General features: G+C 38.3%; 1 protein-coding gene across 1 annotated transcript; it reads left to right on the top strand.

Moving 5' to 3' along the window:
• The first annotated feature begins 1,735 nt into the window (after nt 1-1,735).
• Nucleotides 1,736-20,050, top strand: PPID (peptidylprolyl isomerase D). Its single transcript, XM_036887916.2, has 10 exons — nt 1,736-1,948; nt 3,141-3,281; nt 5,295-5,401; nt 7,578-7,766; nt 8,639-8,761; nt 8,922-9,028; nt 10,573-10,714; nt 18,675-18,761; nt 18,853-18,895; nt 19,658-20,050. The coding sequence occupies exons 1-10, from the start codon at nt 1,864-1,866 to the stop codon at nt 19,744-19,746; spliced, it is 1,113 nt and encodes a 370-aa protein (XP_036743811.2). The 5' UTR covers nt 1,736-1,863; the 3' UTR covers nt 19,747-20,050.
• Nucleotides 20,051-20,068: the final 18 nt, after the last annotated feature.

The raw sequence follows: 20,068 nt of genomic DNA, 5'->3' as shown, positions 1-20,068 counted from the left end.
GGTATTAATCTACTAGAGACTGAATTTGAACCCAAAAGTCTGAAGGCAGAAAAGTGCTTAGCTACGCTGCCTTGTTAGTCATAATGATATTCATCATACTAACGAATAGTAGGTTAAGATGTAAAAGTCTGGACATCAATTCGTAAGAAATTAACATTTTACATAAATTTTTGTGCCGGAATGTAAATGGATCAGCATGAAAAACTGATAGACAACCTTCTTAATTTATACGTGGAAATGAAATTTCTTATTAACATTCTTTTATAAATATTCTCAACGCTATTAGCATTCCATAAAACTCATTGATTCATTCAAAAATATTTACCGAGCACCTATGTGCCAGGCACTGTGTAAGTGCTGAGGACAGAGCAATGAAAAACACCAAACCAAACCAAATTCCAGTCCTCCTGGAGTTTAATGCTCATGAGAGAGATTAAATACATAACGCTAATAATTAGAATATTACAAGAGCTAAGAAACACAACACTTTTCAGAACCAGGCTTTATTAACAGGTGAGACTTCATATAAATAGGTAAAATGTTTTTTGTTTTTTGTTTTTTTTTGAGAGGGCATCTCTCATATTTACTGATCAAATGGTTGTTAACAACAATAAAATTCTGTATAGGGGAGTCAATGCTCAATGCACAATCATTAACCCACCCCAAGCCTAACTTTCGTCAGTCTCCAATCTTCTGAAGCATAACAAACAAGTTCTTACATGGAGAACAAATTCTTACATAGTGAATAAGTTACATGGTGAACAGTACAAGGGCAGTCATCACAGAAACTTTCGGTTTTGCTCATGCATTATGAACTATAAACAATCAGTTCAAATATGAATATTAGTTTGATTTTTATACTTGATTTATATGTGGATACCACATTTCTCTCTTTATTATTATTATTTTTAATAAAATGCTGAAGTGGTAGGTAGATACAAGATAAAGGTAGAAAACATAGTTTAGTGTTGTAAGAGAGCAAATGTAGATGATCAGGTGTGTGTCTGTAGACTATGTGTTAATCCAAGCTAGACAAGGGCAATAAAACATCCACGGATGCAAAAGATTTCTCTCAGAACAGGGGGGGTGAGGTTCTAAGCCTCACCTCTGTTGATCCCCAATTTCTCACCTGATAGCCCCCCTGCGACTGTGCCTGTCTTAGGTTGTTCCTCCCTTGAGGAATCTTTAATAGGTAAAATGTTTACACAAATTCCCATAAAGGGAAAGTGGAGCATAATAATGCAGTTTTATTAGGAATCAAAACTGCTCTTTTGGACTCTCAGTTTCAGCTATCTGGATACCACTTACACTGGTAACGTGAAGCTCAAACTGTAACAATACGGCAATAATGCCAGATCTATTACTAGGTACCACCAGGCCGTCAGGCATTGTGCTGAGTGATTTACGTCTCTAACTCTCAAAACGATCCTTCAATGTAAGCATTTTATTTCCAATTTCCAGAGAGACAAGCTGACTTTGAGAGAAGCGATCACACACCATTTAGTGGACCTGAGGCTGGAATGCGGGATGGCCGTCTCCAAACCTCTTCTACACCACGACGGTAGGAAAAGCGATGAAACACAAGGGAAAAGAATGGGAAGAATTGGGGTCACAACTTCAGCGAAAGAGAAAAGACTGAGAACTGGACAACAGAGTACAGACGACAAGACATCCGCCACCTCCAGCGCGGGGTCACGCCGGCGGGAGCCGGAGCCGGAAGTCGGGCCGCAGCTTCCGGACCTCTTGCCGGAAGTGCCGGTCAGCACCGCCTCCCGCGCTCCTCCGCAAGCTCGGCTGTGAGGTCGGAGCGGCCACGCGCCCACGTGGTGTTCTGAGCTCTCTTCCAAACGTCTGCGGGTCAGAATGTCGCACCCTTCCCCTCAAGCTAAGCCCTCTAGCCCCAGTAACCCCCGAGTGTTCTTTGATGTGGACATCGGAGGGGAGCGAGGTGAGTGGAGTCTGGTACACGCGGAACGGCCTTGAGGAGGCCGGGCTTCCCGGGGCTCGGGGCCCTCCGAGGACGGGGCGCGGTTCGGGCTGGGTCGGCTGTGGAGCCAAGGGGCCGGGCTCCTGGAGCCGACCCAAGCCTCCAGGACTGGGTGGAGCCGGTGCGCCTGTACCAATGCCGTCGGTCTTGCGGAAGTGTCAGGAAATTGGGAAATTGCTGGTTCGGTGATTGCAGTGGCCTTTAGGTTCGTCTCTCTTGATTTGGTAGCTCTTCCTCACCTTGCGCCATCAGGTTGGCATGTGACCATTCAGAACCACCCCCAGGGTATGCTTCTGCAGAGCACCAGGCACTCCGTGTCTTTTGCCACGCGAGATATATCAGCAGTTGCCATTTTGTATATTAGTTAAAGTGACATTGATTTTTAATTTAGAGGTGCAGTCAGGTTGGTGAATATTTTCTCTGTTTTGGCATTGGGGAAAGGGGCTCACGTAGAGTTGTGATTGCCTAGGCTACGGTCTTATTAATTAGCATATTGCTTTGTAATTGTTCTGAAGCGTGTTACAATTGCTGGCCAGGCAGTATATATGTTTGAATGCTTATACAGACACATCAGGATTCAGGAACCCCGTAGGTGGTTATGGAAACACACACATATGTGTAGTTTGTTTTGGAACTAGTGCTAGGTTTATTTTTAACTGCTTTAGGAGTTGTCTAGAATGGGAACTTTTTACTTCCGAGGCTGCACTGTGCAGGTTCCACAGAGCAAAAAGGCTGCAGCTGTATCTAAAACTCCAACATCCCGACAAAGGATACGTCGTTTTCTCCTATTGCTTACTTGGTGATTGGAAATTTTGAGTACATGTGGAAGAAATTACTCATAATTTAAAGCCATTTGTACTATGTGGTCTCCCTGAGATTGTGGTAATCTTCTGACTATTGTATTAATGATCCTTTGTAAGATATAGAAAAGAGTAAGTTCATCTAGATGATACCTTTGTAAGATGTGGGAAAAAAAATAATTGTTTTTTTTTCCCATGAAATATGATGCTAAATATTACTTAGATTAAATTTGAATATTAGAAGAATGACAAAAGCTTGGTATCTCAGTCATCATAATTTTACAACTGTCTTTTTATTTGCTTATTTGATTGGTTATTTTGCATACTGACACGATTTCAATTTTTTCTTTTAGTTGGTCGAATTGTCTTAGAATTGTTTGCAGATATTGTACCTAAAACTGCAGAAAATTTTCGTGCATTGTGTACAGGAGAAAAAGGCATTGGACCCACCACTGGGAAACCTCTCCATTTCAAAGGATGCCCTTTCCATCGAAGTATGTGTAAATTTTCTGAATCTGGTTCTTCTGGCTAAGTCAAATCCTGTTCTGTAGGAGTTAGAGAAGAACATGCTATAAAGGGGGTAAAGGTAAAACATTACTATTAATTCCCAAGAGGACACTTTGACATCCGAGGCAGTAGCTCAGCTTCGTGAGAGCTGGGTTCTGAAAGATGGAATTAATTATAGGAGGGTACTAAAGTTCGTTTATAGAGTAATGGGCTACCCTAACTTCCCTGCTCCTGTATCTCCTCCCTGCATTGGAATTAGATAGAGAAAAAAGGGTGTGGCCTTTATAAATAAGCAGTCCTTGTTAGCTTGACTGCCTCGTGACAAAAAAGTTATACTAATGTTTTGGGCAGGATTTTTTCGGAAGGCTGCAGCATATTTATTTAAAGACTGTGTCTTGGAGACTTTAAATGACGATTGATGAAAAGATGACATTTAACACTGCATATCGTATTTTGTTAGTCATACCTTCGTTTGATATGTCCCCCAATAGACCTTAGATTCCATGAGTTCAGGAACTATAGTTCACCCTTGAACAACCCAGGTTTGAATTATGTGGGTCCACTTATATGCAGATTTTTTTCAGTAAATATATTGGAAACATTTTTGAAAATTTATAGCAATAGGAAAAATCTCTTTTAGTGTAAGAATACAGTATGTAATACATACACAAATCTGTTTATGTTATTGATAAGGCTTCTGGTCAATGGTAGGCTATTAAGTTTTGGGAGAGTCAAAAGTTTTATGCAGAGTTTTGACTGTGCAGAGGGTTGGCTTAACTTCTGCATTGTTCAAGTCTCAACTATCCTCTTACCAATTTGTCTTTAGTTGTCTAGTATAGTTATTGAGTAGGCACTCAATGTTTGTTTAATGAATAGACAAGTAAGTTAAACTGTAATCATGAGTAGGTATTGTTTTTAAAAAAGACAGGAAAAACTTTAAAAATATTTAAACTTGGTCTGTTTTCATGTTTATTTAAATACCAAAATATGCTAATAAAGTGTAGTATTTGGAAAAGAGTTCACATAGCAGGCTTGAAACTGCTATCCTAAGAAAAGTTTGCAAGTGTTGCCATAAGCAAGAATTTGGTAACTTAGCACTTGAACCGTTCCCTGAATCATACAGGTAGTTTACAATGCCTAGACTGTACAATTTGATTTATGCTGAACACCTGCTTTCTTTTTGGGAGTCTGGAATTTTGGTACATGCCAGGCAGAGAGCATCTCCATGATCAGCCCCAGTAAAAACCTTGGGTGCTGAGTCTCTAATGGGTTTTCTTGTTAAGAATCACTGTACACATGTTGCTGCATTTTCTTTGCTGGTGATGGATGTGCTTTGTGACCTTTCATGGGTGGGTGAAGGAAAACAAAGCACGTGGGTTCCTCCAGACTCTGCCTGTATCTTTTTTCTTTATCGCCCAGCTGTGTATCCTTACTCCATCACTGTGGTACACCAAATGTGAGTCCCATAGAGTCTCTGAACTTGGGGTTGGTCTTGAGAACCCTTGACACCAAGTGATGATAACTGCTAAAGTGCTTCTGTTATGGTGTAACAAATCTACTGGCAGTAGTCTTTATTGAGTAGACATTATTGAGTAACTAATATGTGTCCAGCCAAGCACACAAGGAAGAAAAGCAGAGCTGCTATATTTAAGCAGCTGTTTGCTGGAAGAGACAGATCATTACGATATGTTATAAAATAGTGGTAGGGCCAAGATTCTGTGGCAGAAAATTAAGAGATCCAACTTTGGGGTCTCAGTAATTTTGTTGAAGAGCCACCATTTGAACTAATACTTTGATTGTTAGGGATCAGGCAGTAAAAGTAGTTTGGACTCAGATTGTGAAGTTTTTTAAGAGTTTAGAGTTGTGGGGATGCGTGGGGAAAGACAGTGGACATGACTGAAGTTATGTTTTAGGACATTGTGTTTATTACATATTCATTAGTTAACATTGCTCTAGTTACCTATATCTTAAATTCTGAAACCTGTTTCTCTTTTTTGTAGTTATTAAGAAATTTATGATTCAGGGTGGAGACTTCTCCAATCAGAATGGGACAGGTGGAGAAAGTATTTATGGTGAAAAATTTGAAGATGAAAATTTCTATTACATGGTAAAGTAGATTAAAAAGCTTGTTTGTTGCTTATCAAAAAGGTTGTTAAATGTCTGGGATACTTGTTGGGTTAAGACACCAGTAAATACCTCAAGTGTGCTTAGATCCTCCTTTTTCATATTTGTAAATATGCATCTTTAAAATAGAAAAATTTCATCCATTAATTTTATTTGGCAAAAATACGAGTTACTTCAGTGCAGTCCAGGTTTACATACTCCAGTAAAGTCCACCATGTGGTAAAATTGTTTCCAGGAAAAGTGTTCGCATTATTGAAGCATGGTAACTTGTACATCTTTATGCTTGAATTTGAAGAGCAACAAAACCATCACTAATATCCAGGATGTCAGGAGATTTGCAAACTAGCAGATATAGTTAATGTCCATGCTCCTAAAGGACATTAGTGACACTGTGCCATCTTATCTTCATTATCCCAAGATGTAATTGGGGCATATTGCATCATTCAAGTAATAAGAATGGACATGTAAGTACAAAAGTAAAGTGCTATCTTTGGAAATAAGGAATATGAGCAAGGTAATTAGGATAATTTGAGAAGAAAATAACATCAGTCTTTTAAACAGTATTTATTGGCTGCAACTATATGTATTTTGTACTTTCACCTCACCAAAGTGTTTACAAAAATGAAAGGCCTTGATTACAAGGAATTTGTAATATTATTGAGAAGATTAAAACACATGGGAGGTAATAAAATATGCAAGTACATGATAAATTGATAGAGACTTTCTGTATATATTACGGGAGAAATGATTTGTATGGTCCAAAACTGTCTGGGAAGATACTGATGTTAAGTTGTTACTTAAGCTAAGCAAACTGGGCCTTGCAAGGTGGCTGAGATTCTGTTATATAGGAACTAAACTATGGAAGGGCAGTTTGAAGGAGGGATGTGAGAGGAAAGACAAAGGCAGTAGGGGGCTGAGGACATGAAGTTAATATTCTATTTAATATCATGGGTCAAGCACCAAACTTTTGGAAAGGACAAAGGGAAACTACCAGAAGAAAGAAAACTGAGACTGTGGTGATAGTGTTGCCTAACTCTTGCTTTCTTCAAACTTGGTGGCCTTGAGTGGAGAAAGACAAATACCATATGATTTCACTTATTTGTGGAATATAAAAACATAGCAAAATAGAAGGAACAAAACAGCAGTACACTCATAGACACTTGAGAAGTGATGTGGTTACCATGGGGAGGGTGGGGGGATAAAAGGGCATAAATTCTCAATCATAATATAAGTTAATCACAGGGATGATAGTACAGCATGGAAAATATAGCCAGTGATTCTATAACATCTTCCTGTGTTGACAGATAGTAACTGCACTAGTCGGGGTGAGGGTTTAATAATATTGGTAACTGTTGAACCACTGTGTTTTATATTTGAAACCAATATGAGATTGTATATCAACAGTACTTCAATAAAAAAAGAAAAACTTGGGTCCCTTGAAAGGTGAATTAGATTTAAGTAGGGGTACAAGGCATTTTAGGTGGGAAGACTAACTTGAGAGGTACAATGCACGACCCAACAAGGAATACTCTTAGAAAGCCTAAGGATAAAGTGGTAGATGAAAAATTGGTTTTCATAGAAATTTGATTTCAAGATGTGTGCAGCAGTTTCTTTAGGGCCTTCTCAAGAAGTGATTCACCTGGGATGTAAGTGATTCACCTGGAATATTGAGATCAGGGAAGTACCTGACCTAATGTCCTGTTTAAAATAAACATCCCATTGCCACCCCCAGTTTATTGATGAGTAAAGGAAGAATCATAATGTAGGCTCATAAAAGTGGGAAAACTATTCAGTTCTTCTCCAAAAAAAATCCATCATAAAAAAGGACAATCTGTAATTACTAGATTTACCTAATGTGGCATCTTCATCTTAAAGATGAAGTATAAGCAATTTTTCAATATGGCCAATTTAGAAATCACCGCCCCACTATTGTTTCTCTTAATTATTGGTTTCATATGCTTCTCTTAAAGTTTGAAAAGTGATTGAGTACCCATGTTTTGTGAATTAAAGTTTGCAGTTTATACAAAGTGAAATTACACTACATTGCTCTAAACAGTAATACAGTCCACACTAGTTTTATGTGAATGGTTAATAAAAAAAACCAGTTCAGACTGGTGTCTCTAACCTTGGTTTTCTTTTAATAATTTTTATTTCTACAGCATGATAAGGAGGGTTTACTGAGCATGGCAAATGCAGGCTGCAACACAAATGGTTCTCAGTTCTTTATGACAACCGTTCCAACTCCTCATTTGGATGGGAAACATGTGGTATTTGGCCAAGTGATTAAAGGAATGGGTGTGGCAAGGATGCTGGAAAATGTAGAAGTAAAAGGTGAAAAACCCACCAAAGTAAGTAAAACTAGTGAAACACCTGTATTTCCTTAGCTGCTATCTTAAAGAACTATAATTAAAGGGATCAGGTGATTATTTGCTGGAAAAATGTTAGGGTGACTTTTGGTATAAAGGCCTGGCTCTGCTACTTTTTCTTTGAAATTTTTTGTAATGGGAAAGATGAGGGCAGTTTAAAAGGAGTGTTTTATTATTTCATCTGCAGTCTTGGTGATTGTAGGTTACTTAACTCTTCTGTACCTGCAAAACTTTGAGTTAGTATGTATACTAATACATAGTAGGAAGAGGACAGGAAACCAAGACTCTGCTGTTAACTGGTGCCTTGACTTTGACCTCGACATTGTTACTTAACTTCCTTGGTCTGTTTCCTCATCCTGTATAAATTACTTAATTTATATATTAAGACTAGACTATATAACTGTAAAAATCCTTGTGTTTTTTAATGTCCGTGAATCCAAAAGGCTGCCATACTACCAAACCTAATTAGCAGCATTGTGAGTGGGAATTGGAAATGCAAACACCTGCTGTCAGTGTGTGAAGGAAGCAGTAGTAAATTGAAAGCACATGCTCCACCTAAGGAAACTTAGGCCGAGAATGATAAAGTTTTCAGCTTTTTGTACACTGAGCTGCTGAATGGCAATAAAGTACTTCTGTAAAATAGTGACATTGTTATATTACTTGGGAAGGTCATTACTGTAATTTCAGCAGTTGTGAGAGCAGATGTGAGAGCCTCTTTAATGTCAATTTATTATTTTAGAAGTGACTTGGACACTTGTTGCACGTGATTGCAGATGTATAAATTTTAAACCCAGACCTTTTTTTCTCTCATTGAATATGGTAATGCACTTCTACAATTTAGATTATTTTTACAGTTGTGCGTTATTGCAGAATGCGGAGAATTGAAGGAAGGTGATGATTGGGGAATATTCCCAAAAGATGGGTCTGGTGACAGTCATCCAGATTTCCCTGAGGATGCAGATACAGATTTAAAAGATGTGAGTACTTTCAGATTAGTCAAACTTTATTTAAATTATTAAAACTTGTAATACTAAAATTTTGAGTTTTTTCTATCAGTCTGTATTAATGATGGAACCTAGCATTAACCCACATTACTTAACAAAATCCAACATAATTCGTATTCTTTTTTTCATACAGGTAGATAAAATTTTATTAATAACTGAAGATTTAAAAAATATTGGAAATACTTTTTTCAAATCCCAAAACTGGGAGGTGGCCATTAAAAAATACACAAAAGTTTTAAGGTAATATATTATTTTTAATAAGTTATTTTTTAGAACTTACAAATTGAATTATAAACTGAAATTCAAGAATTCATTGTATTTTTTGGCAAATAACTTTTCAGAGTAATCAGGTATGTTGAAGTAGTTGAATTTCTTTTGTTGCCTCCAGTGTCTTAATTTGAAAAATTAAAAAATACAGGAAAGTTGAAGGAATAGTTCATGAATTCCCATGTACCTTTACCTGTGTTTATCAATTTTTAACTTTTGCTATTTTCATTTTTGTAGAATCATTTTGAAAAGAAGTTAGAAATACTATGACACATTACCCCTAAATATTTTAGCAAGTATTTCTAAGAAAGGACATTCTTCTGTATAATCTTAATACTGTTAAAACATACTCCAAATAACATTGATACATTATCTAATGTTTAATCCATATTCAAATATCCCCAGTTCATTGAATTTTTTTTTTTTTTTTTTAGCTCCAGAGTCCATTGTAGCATTTGGTTTTATGTCTTTAGTTTCCTCTAATCTTTAAAGATCCCAACCCTACAAATTGTTTTAGTCATTTGCATTTGACCTATTTAGAATTTTGGCGTTTGTTTAAAGCGTGTGAGCCAGATATCTCTGTCCGAAAGATACCTTTCTCCTTTTGTAAATAGTAAGTACTTTGTGAGGTTATATTGTGAGATTTTATGACTATTCAGTTCCTAACCATCCATTGTTGTTTAAGCATCATTGAAGGTCCTTGCCTGAATGAGTTATTACATTAATAGTTGCAGAACTGTGATTTTCTTACTTCATCATTCATTCTAGTTACTAGCTGACATTCTTTGGTTTGAAAGGTCCCCTTCCCCTACCTTTGTTAGTATCACTATAGAACTGTGTTTTTCCAATTGAATCCATTATACTACCACCATCATCCTTTTTGATACTCAAAAGGGTTCCAGATTTGTCCAGTGGAAGCCCCTTTTCCTGGTGCCTTCTGACATGTTCCTATTAGTTTTTGAGCACTCACTTGCTTTGTGGTACAAGATGCTCCAGGCTCGACTCACGCTTAACCTTGGTTCCAGGTCTGGTATTGGGGGTTTCTCCAAGGAGCCCTCATTCTTTTTAGTTGGGGATAGACTTTAGAAACCAAAATCTGGAGGCTAGCTGTGTTTATTGTTTCTGGGCCTTTTCAGTGGGCAAAGTGAAGAAGTATATTAAGATTAAATTCAAATTGAACCCTTTTCCCCATTGCCTCCCCTCTCCCACATGAGAACCTTGGTTCCAAACACAATTACACTGGAAAGTACATAACGGAGAGACCCTGAATTTTAAAAATAGGGAAGTGTTAACAGTGTGTAATTAGATTTGGGGATTGTCCTTAAATTGGCTTTGAATGCTCTGGGAAAAATGTAACAAAAATAAAAAACCTGAAGAAAAATAATAAAAATACTGTGACATTAAGAATATACTAGCACTTGATAAACTTTTTATATCAAAATGCCAACACTTTCTGACATAGTTGAAGCAGAGTCAGTCTCTGTAACAGTATATGCTTTTATTAATGTGCTCTCCAGATATGTGGAAGGTTCAAAGGCTGTTACTGAGAAAGTAGGTAAATCGAAGCTACAACCCATAGCTTTAAGCTGCATGCTGAATATTGGTGCTTGTAAACTGAAGATGTCAGATTGGCAGGGAGCAATCAACAGTTGTTTGGAGGTAAGTATGTTTGATGTTGAACTTTTTAAAGAAGTTGGTTATGATTTATCAACTTGAACAAAAGCAATTTTATGTACATTAATGTATCTTACTACATAGGACCTAATGAGACTTGATGAAACATAAAAGTCATTTCATCTAAATATTTTGGGCCTTCAGTTCTTCCTCTCAATCCATTCATTAAGCTTATAACACTGTGTCACTTAACGTCTAGGAGATACTTTTCCTTTTTTCCTCAAAAGCACATGTCTGAGCTTATTTACTGACATTGAGGACCTATTACGTGCTAGGCATCAGAAGACAAATCCAGAAATGATATGGCTGTGAATTCAGTCAGACATGGTTTTTATAATTAGCCTTCTGTTGTTTACTGACTTTGATCTTGAATAAGTTCATTTTACAATGTTCCTTCCTTCCTTCCCTCCCTCCATTCCTCTCTCCTTCCCTCCCTCCCTCCCTCCCTCCCTCCCTCCTTCCTTCCTTCCTACCTTCCTTCCTTCCTTCCTTCCTTCCTTCCTTCCTTTGATATACTTTTTATATCAAAATGCCAACACCTTGTGACATATGTTTACTATTCCTTCCTTTCCTTCCTTCCTTTCCTTCCTTCCCTTCCTTCCCTCCCTCCTTCCCTCCTTCCTTCCCTCTACAATTACATGAAAGACATTATGTTTACTAGGCTCCCCCCTTCACCAAGTTCCCCCCAAATACCCCTTCACAGTCACTGTCCATCAGCGTAGTGAGATGCTGTAAAATCACTACTTGCCTTCTCTGTGTTGCACAGCCCTCCCCGTGCCCCCCCACCCCACTATACATGCTAATCGTAATGCCCCCTTGCTTTTTCCAGCCCTTATCCCTCCCTTCCCACCCATCCTCCCCAGTCCCTTTCCCTTTGGTAACTGTTAGTCCATTCTTGGGTTCTGTGATTCTGCTGCTGTTTTGTTCCTTCAGTTTTCCTTTTTTTCTTGTACTCCACATATGAGTGAAATCATTTTGGTACTTGTTTTTCTCCGCCTGGCTTATTTCACTGAGCATAATACCCTCTAGCTCCATCCTTGTTGTTGCAAATGGTAGGATCTGTTTTTTTCTTACAGCTGAGTAATATTCCATTGTGTATATGTACCACATCTTTATCCATTCATCTACTGATGAACACTTAGGTTGCTTCCATTTCTTGGCTGTTGTAAATAGTGCAGCGATAAACATAGGGGTGCATCTGTCTTTTTCAAACTGGGCTGCTGCATTCTTAGGGTAAATTCCTAGAAGTGGAATTCCTCGGTCAAATGGTATTTCTATTTTAAGCATTTTGAGGAACCTCCATACTGCTTTTCACAATGGTTGAACTAATTTACATTACCACCAGCAGTGTAGGAGGGTTCCCCTTTCTCCACAACCTTGCCAACATTTGTTGTTGTTTGTCTTTTGGATGGTGGCGATCCTTACTGGTGTGAGGTGATATCTCATTGTGGTTTTTATTTGCATTTCTCTGATATTTAGCGATGTGGAGCATCTTTTCATGTGTCTGTTGGCCATCTGAATTTCTTCTTTAGAGAACTGTCTATTCAGCTCCTCTGCCCATTTTTTAATTGGATTATTTGCTTTTTGTTTGTTGAGGTGTGTGAGCTCTTTACATATTTTGGATATCAACCCTTTATCGGATCTGTCATTTACGAATATATTCTCCCATACTGTAGTATACCTTTTTGTTCTATTGATGGTGTCCTTTGCTGTACAGAAGCTTTTCAGCTTGATATAGTCCCATTTGTTCATTTTTGCTTTTGTTTCCCTTGCCCGGGGAGATATGTTCAAGAAGAGGTCACTCATGTTTACGTCTAAGAGATTTTTGCCTATGTTTTCTTCTAAGAGTTTTATGGTTTCATGACTTAACATTCAGGTCTCTGATCCATTTCGAATTTACTTTTGTGTATGGGGTTAGACAGTGATCCAGTTTCATTCTCTTACATGTAGCTGTCCAGTTTTGCCAGCACCATCTGTTGAAGAGACTGTCATTTCCCCATTGTATGTCCGTGGCTCCTTTATCGAATATTAGTTGACCATATATGTTTGGGTTAGTGTTTGGAGTCTCTGTTCTGTTCCATTGGTCTGTGGCTCTGTTCTTGTGCCAGTACCAAATTGTCTTGATTACTGTGGCTTTGTAGTAGAGCTTGAAGTTGGGGAGCGAGATCCCCCCCACTTTATTCTTCCTTTTCAGGATTGCTTCGCTATTTGGGGTCTTTGGTGTTTCCATATGAATTTTTGAACTATTTGTTCCAGTTCATTGAAGAATGCTGTTGGTAATTTGATAGGGATTGCATCGAATTTGTATATTGTTTTGGGCAGGATGGCCATTTTGATGATATTAATTCTTCCTAGCCAGGAGCATGGGATGCGTTTCCATTTGTTAGTGTCCTCTTTAATTTCTCTTAAGAGTGTCTTATTGTTTTCAGGATATAGGTCTTTCACTTCCTTGGTTAGGTTTATTCCTAGGTATTTTATTCTTTTTGATGCAATTGTGAATGGAATTGTTTTCCTGATTTCTCTTTCTATTAGTTCATTGTTAGTGGATAGGAAAGCCACAGATTTCTGTGTGTTAATTTTATATCCTGCAACTTTGCTGAATTCTGATAATAGTTCTAGTAGTTTTGGAGTGGAGTCTTTAGGGTTTTCTATGTACAATATCATGTCATCTGCAAATAGTGACAATTTAACTTCTTCTTTACCAGTCTGGAATCCTTGTATTTCTTTGTTTTGTCTAATTGCTGTGGCTAGGACCTCCAGTACTATGTTGAATAACAGTGGGGAGAGTGGGCATCCCTGTCTTGTTCCTGATCTCAGAGGAAAAGCTTTCAGCTTCTTGCTGTTCAGTATGATGTTGGCTGTGGGTTTATCATATATGGCCTTTATTATCTTGAGGTACTTGCCCTCTGTATCCATTTTGTTGAGAGTTTTTATCATGAATGGATGTTGAATTTTGTCAAATGCTTTTTCAGCATCTATAGAGATGATCATGTGGTTTTTGTCCTTCTTTTTGTTGATGTGGTAGATGACGTTCATGGATTTTCCAATGTTGTACCATCCTTGCATTCCCTGGGATGAATCCACTTGGTCATGGTGTATTATCCTTTTGATGTATTTTTGAATTCAGTTTGCTAATATTTTGTTGAGTATTTTTGCATCTTTGTTCATCAGGGATATTGGTCTGTAGTTTTCTTTTTTGGTGGGGTCTTTGCCTGCTTTTGGTATTAGGGTCATGTTGGCTTCATAGAATGAGTTTGGGAGTATTCCCTCCTCTTCTGTTTTTTCAAAAACTAAGGAGAATGGGTATTATGTCTTCTCTGTATGTCTGATAAAATTCCAAGGTAAATCCATCTGGCCTGGGGGTTTTGTTCTTGGGGAGTTTTTTGATTACCGCTTCAATTTCGTTGCTGGTAATTGGTCTGTTTAGATTTTCTGTTTCTTTCTGGGTCAGTCTTGGAAGGTTGTATTTTTCTAGGAAGTTGTCCATTTCTCCTAGGTTTCCCAGCTTGTTAGCATATAGGTTTTCATAGTATTCTCTAATAATTCTTTGTATTTCTGTGGGGTCCATCGTGATTTTTCCTTTCTCGTTTCTGATTCTGTTGATGTGTGTTGATTCTCTTTTTCTCTTAATAAGTCTGGCTAGAGGCTTGTCTATTTTGTTTATTCTCTTGAAGAACCAGCTCTTGGTTTCATTGATTTTTTTTCTGTTGTTTTATTCTTCTCAATTTTATTTATTTCTTCTCTGATCTTTATTATGTCCCTCCTTCTGCTGACCTTAGGCCTCATTTGTTCTTCTTTTTCCAATTTCGATAATTGTGACATTAGACTATTCATTTGGGATTGTTCTTCCTTCTTTAAATATGCCTGGATTGCTGTATCCTTTCCTCTTAAGACTGCTTTTGCTGTATCCCACAGTAGTTGGGGCTTTGTGATGTTGTTGTCATTTGTTTCCATATATTGCTGGATCTCCATTTTAATTTGGTCATTGATCCATTGATTATTTAGGAGCATGTTGTTAAGCCTCCATGTGTTTGTGAGCCTTTTTGCTTTCTTTGTACAATTTATTTCTAGTTTTATACCTTTGTGGTCTGAAAAATTGGTTGGTAGGATTTCAATCTTTTGCAATTTACTGAGGCTCTTTTTGTGGTCTAGTATATGGTCTATTCTTGTGCACTTGAGAAGAATGTGTATCCTTTTGCTTTTGGATGTAGAGTTCTATAGATGTCTATTAGGTCCATCTGTTTTAGTGTGTTGTTCAGTGCCTCTGTGTCCTTACTTATTTTCTGTTTGGTGGATCTGTCCTTTGGAGTGAGTGGTATATTGAAGTCTCCCAAAATGAATGCATTGCATTCTATTTCCTCCTTTAATTCTGTTAGTATTTGTTTCACATATGTTGGTGCTCCTGTATTGGGTGCATATATATTTATAATGGTTATATCCTCTTGTTGGACTGAGCCCTTTATCATTATGTAATGTCCTTCTTTATCTCTTGTTACTTTCTTTGTTTTGAAGTCTATTTTGTCTGATACTAGTATTGCAACACCTGGTTTTTTCTCCCTGTTGTTTGCATGAAATAATCTTTTTCCATCCCTTGACTTTTAATCTGTGCATGTCTTTGGGATTGAGGTGAGTCTCTTGTAAGCAGCATATAGATGGGTCTTGCTTTTTTATCCATTCTATTACTCTGTGTCTTTTGATTGGTGCATTCAGTCCATTTACATTTAGGATGATTATTGAAAGATTTGTACTTACTGCCATTGCAGGCTTTACGTTTGTGGTTACCAAAGGTTCAAGGTTAGCTTCTTTACTATCTTACTGTCTAACTTAACTTGCTTATTGAGCTATTATAAACACTGTCTGATGATTCTTTATTTCTGTCCCTTCTTATTCCTCCTCCTCCATTCTTCATATGTTGGGTGTTTTGTTCTGTGCTCTTTTTAGGAGTGTTCCCATCTAGGGCAGTCCCTCTAAGATACCCTGTAGAGGTGGTTTGTGGGAGGGAAATTCCCTCAACTTTTGCTTGTCTGGGAATTGTTTAATCCCTCCTTTGTATTTAAATGATAATCGTGCTGGATACAGTATTCTTGGTTCAAGGCCCTTCTGTTTCATTGCATTAAATATATCATGCCATTCTCTTCTGGCCTGTAAGGTTTCTGTTGTGAAGTCTGATGATAGCCTGATGGGTTTTCCTTTGTAGGTGACCTTTTTTTTCCTCTCTGGCTGCCTTTAATACTCTGTCCTTGTCTTTGATCTTTGCCATTTTAATTATTATGTGTCTTGGTGTTGCCCTCCTTGGTTCCGTTGTCATGGGAGTTCTGTGTGTTTCTGTGGTCTGAGAAGCCATTTCCTCCCCTAGTTTGGGGAAGTTTTCAGCAATTATTTCTTCAAAGACACTTTCTATCCCTTTTTCTCTCTCATCTTCTTCTGGTGCTCCTATAATGCAGATATTGTTCCTTTTGGATTGGTCACACAGTTCTCTTAATATTCTTTCATTCCTCGAGATCCTTTTATCTCTCTGTCAGCTTCTCTACGTTCCTGTTCTCTGATTTCTAGTCCAGTAATGGTCTCTTGCGTCTCATCCATTCTGCTTTGAAGTCCTTCTGGAGATTGTTTTATTCCTGTATTCTCCCTCCTTAGTTCTTGCATATTTCTCTGCAAGTCCATCAGCATGTTGATGACTTTTGTTTTGAATTCTTTTTTAGGAAGATTGGTTAAATCTACCTCCCCAGCTTCCTTCTCAGGAGAGCATGTGGAAGGTGTCTGGGTTAGCCTGGTCTAGATCAAATTTTTTTGCCTTCTCATGTTGATAGATGCAGTGGTATGCTATTGACTCATCTGTCAGCTGGGAGAGCCAAGACCTTTTCCACTTGCTCCTGGCCTTTCTTTACTGGGACAACAGCGACCCCTAGTGGCTTGTGTTGGATGATTGCACATAGACTGGGTCTGTTTCTTGCCCAGCTGCTATGGAGGAAGCTCCCTTGCTGTGGGCGTGGCCAGCCTGAGGCTGCTGCTCTGCTATGGCAGGGCGCTGCAGGGGAAACGGACAGGGGGGGCTGCTTATCGCCGTGAGGGGTCTCAGAGCTGCTGCCCAGGGGGTTCGGGCCCCCAGAGTTCCCCAGGATTCCCAGCTGCTGGGCTAAGTGTCCTGGGACGCTCCCGTCCAGCAATGGGGTCCCTGTCCCTTTAAGACTTTCAAAAAGCACTTGCTTTTCTTTGTCCCCAGGGCGCCGGCTGAGGGGACCCCCTCACAGGTCTTACTGTCCTGTTTCCCTAGTATCCAGCACCTGACGCCTGGGTGCGGATGGCTAGGGCTGGCTATTTAGCAGTCCTGGGCTCCCTCTCCCTCCCCACTCCGATTCCTCTCCTCCTGCCGGGAGCTGAGGTGAGCGGTGCTTGGGTCCCGCCAGGCCGGGGCTTGTATCTTACCCCCTTTGCCAGGCGCTGGGTTCTCACGGGTGTGGATGTGGTCTGGCTGTTGTCCTGTATCTTCTGGTCTCTCTTTTAGGGAAAGTTGTATTTGTTGTATTTTTAAAAATATGTATGTTTTTGGGAGGAGATTCCCACTGTCCTACTCACACCGCCATCTTGGCTCCGCCTTTCTAGAATCTTAATTTCTTTAAGTGTAAAGAATACTTGACTCATGGGATTGTTGCAAAGATTATGTAACATATGTAAAGCATTTAGCACAGTGTTGGCACATTGTAAGCACTTAATTAGACTAGGCATTTTAATTAACAGACTCATACCCTCAAGGAACTTACATGGCAGAGAAGGGAGTCAATTTAGGGTCATCAGGACTTACATAGGAGAATAATTTGTACTGTTGGAACACACAGAAAGGTCACTTGGATGGGGACATCCAGGAATACTAATAAAGCTAGAAAAGTGGCAGCATTACTATATTAAATAGAGCAATTATGGATCTCTCCCTACTGTATGGTTTGAAAAATTTTCCAATACATTATGTATTTTAGACTAGTTCCAGTAATTTTTATGTATTATTACACATTAAGCTATATACGTAGATCAGCTGTGCCCAGAGTAAGCAAAAATAAAATGATATTCTAATTTGGTAGGGTAGGTAGAACAAAGGATAACATACTTAGAATGGAGTAAAGAACAGAGGGGAATAAACTTATCCAAGGAAATGATTGGTCTTAACTCTATCTAGATCGCTTTTTGTCCTTTGTGAAGCAGATAATACACCCTTTTCAGTAAAATCTAGTATTGGCTTGTAAAAGGTATTAGGTAAACGATGTTATTTTTAAAACATCTGTTTCAGAGGAGATACGTATTCAAAGTTACTCCTGCTCCTAAAAGAGACTGTAGATTTTGAGTAAGAGCGTACATAAATTTTATTCAAAATGTTTTTATCAGTTAGGGCCCAGTTAGGAGATAAAACAGAGAAAATTTAATAAAAATACAAGAGAGAATTGGAGTAATGAGGGATTGGCTAATTAAGAGAATTCTAAAGAATATGGGAATAAGATGTGTTTTTGTGTATGTATGTATGTATGTAAAATACAGAGAAGCCACTCCCCCTAGGCTGGGGTCCCCCAAAGAGGCACTTCTTGAGGCTCCTGGGCTAAGATCTAGACATCACTGGGTGTCAAGAGTTCACTGGGCACTGTGCTTGGGGGACTCGCTGGAGTGGCTAGGGAAGGTGCCTGCAGGGGAGCTACTGTGTGCTGTTCCCAAGCTCACTTCTGGAGCCTGATGGGAGGAGCACGCTGGAACCTGGAAGAGAAACGTCTCTCTCCCATATCCATTTAGCTCCCTCTACTGTGAAAACATTGTGCCACCTGGCAGAGGAGAGATTTATGGGGACCAGGTCCATTAACACAGAGCAATGAATGGTTGATTTGCAGCTGACAGGCAATAAATTGAAACTAGCACATATATTTAATACTTCAGATTAAAATACTAATTGTATAATTTTTTGTAGGCCCTTGAAATAGACCCATCAAATACCAAAGCACTGTACCGTAAAGCTCAAGGATGGCAAGGATTAAAAGAATATGATCAGGCATTGGTAAAATTTTGTTTTAAATTTTAATTTTTTAGAATAGACAACCACCTCCGTAGATATACCAAGTTATTTCTTGTTTTTTTTCCAATTAAAGGCTGATCTTAAGAAAGCTCAGGAGATAGCACCTGAAGATAAAGGTAAGTTGGCAGTTTTTGCCCTTTAAGAATTTATCCTCATGAACCATTGTACCTTTTGCCACTTAAGATACTTATCTGTTCAATAGATATTACAGAATGCCTGAATGGGTCAGGCACTGATTATTCTTTAGTGAACAAGTCAAGGTCCCTGCTCTCAAAGAGCTTACACTCTAGTCTCTCTCAGAATACTAATTTTCATGTATCTCAATGCTGTTTGTTCTACCACATCATTTGATATCTGGTTCCCGTTACTGTAATTCTAGTGGAAAGGGCAGCACTAACAGGCACAGTATTTGTGGTGGATTTAATGTTTGACACCATTGCTTAAGCTGAGTGTGGCTTACGTCTTCTAGCTACTGGGTGTATGTTTTTGGAAAACTGACAAAAATAAGCTTGTTTTTCAAATAAACCAACTATGAGTAGCGATAGTAGATCTGAATATTAAAATTCACATCTTTGGTCTCTTTTTGCTGAAGGAAAACAGTGGAGGCCCTTAACCACTCCCTGTAATGGAGAGGGAGAAGGCAAATCTCTGTCTAATTCTTTTATAGTTCTCTCAGATTGAGTCTTCTAAACTTAGGCTTCATGATTTTTGTTATTTGTGTGACTGCTTTCTTAGTGAAATATTCTGTTAATAGAGCTCAGTTACTTTATGGGGAAGAATTTTTTCAAGGGGCTTTATCATATGAAAACATGTTTGTTGGCCAAACTGATTTTTTGGGTGTTTGGAGAAATAACTCATATTATGTATTTATTTTGCAGCTATCCAAGCAGAATTACTGAAAGTCAAACAAAAGATAAAGGCACAGAAAGATAAAGAGAAGGCAGCATATGCAAAAATGTTTGCCTAATAATGAATTCAGTTTTGCTTCAATACTATGCATTGATTGTATAAGAACAATAAGGAAATGTATGGGATTTTATCTGTTATATATGATCCCTAATGTGTTTCCTTTGATACTTAAGTTCTCCATTGTTTACAGTTTAGGAATACTGACATAGTTTCCCTCTTAATAAAACAGTGTTATAAAATACAGTGAAGTTGATTTTTTTAAAAATGGTTATCTGTAATTGACAAAGAATAATGGTGTCCAATCTATTTTAAACTCCTAGAGACACATCTTATTGAATAAACAGGTGAAAACTTAAGTTTTATATTGTTTCCTTCAGTTT

The sequence above is a fragment of the Manis pentadactyla genome, chromosome 1, assembly GCF_030020395.1.
Source record: "Manis pentadactyla isolate mManPen7 chromosome 1, mManPen7.hap1, whole genome shotgun sequence".
Taxonomy (NCBI): domain Eukaryota; kingdom Metazoa; phylum Chordata; class Mammalia; order Pholidota; family Manidae; genus Manis; species Manis pentadactyla.
This window is presented reverse-complemented; position numbering and strand designations above follow the sequence as displayed.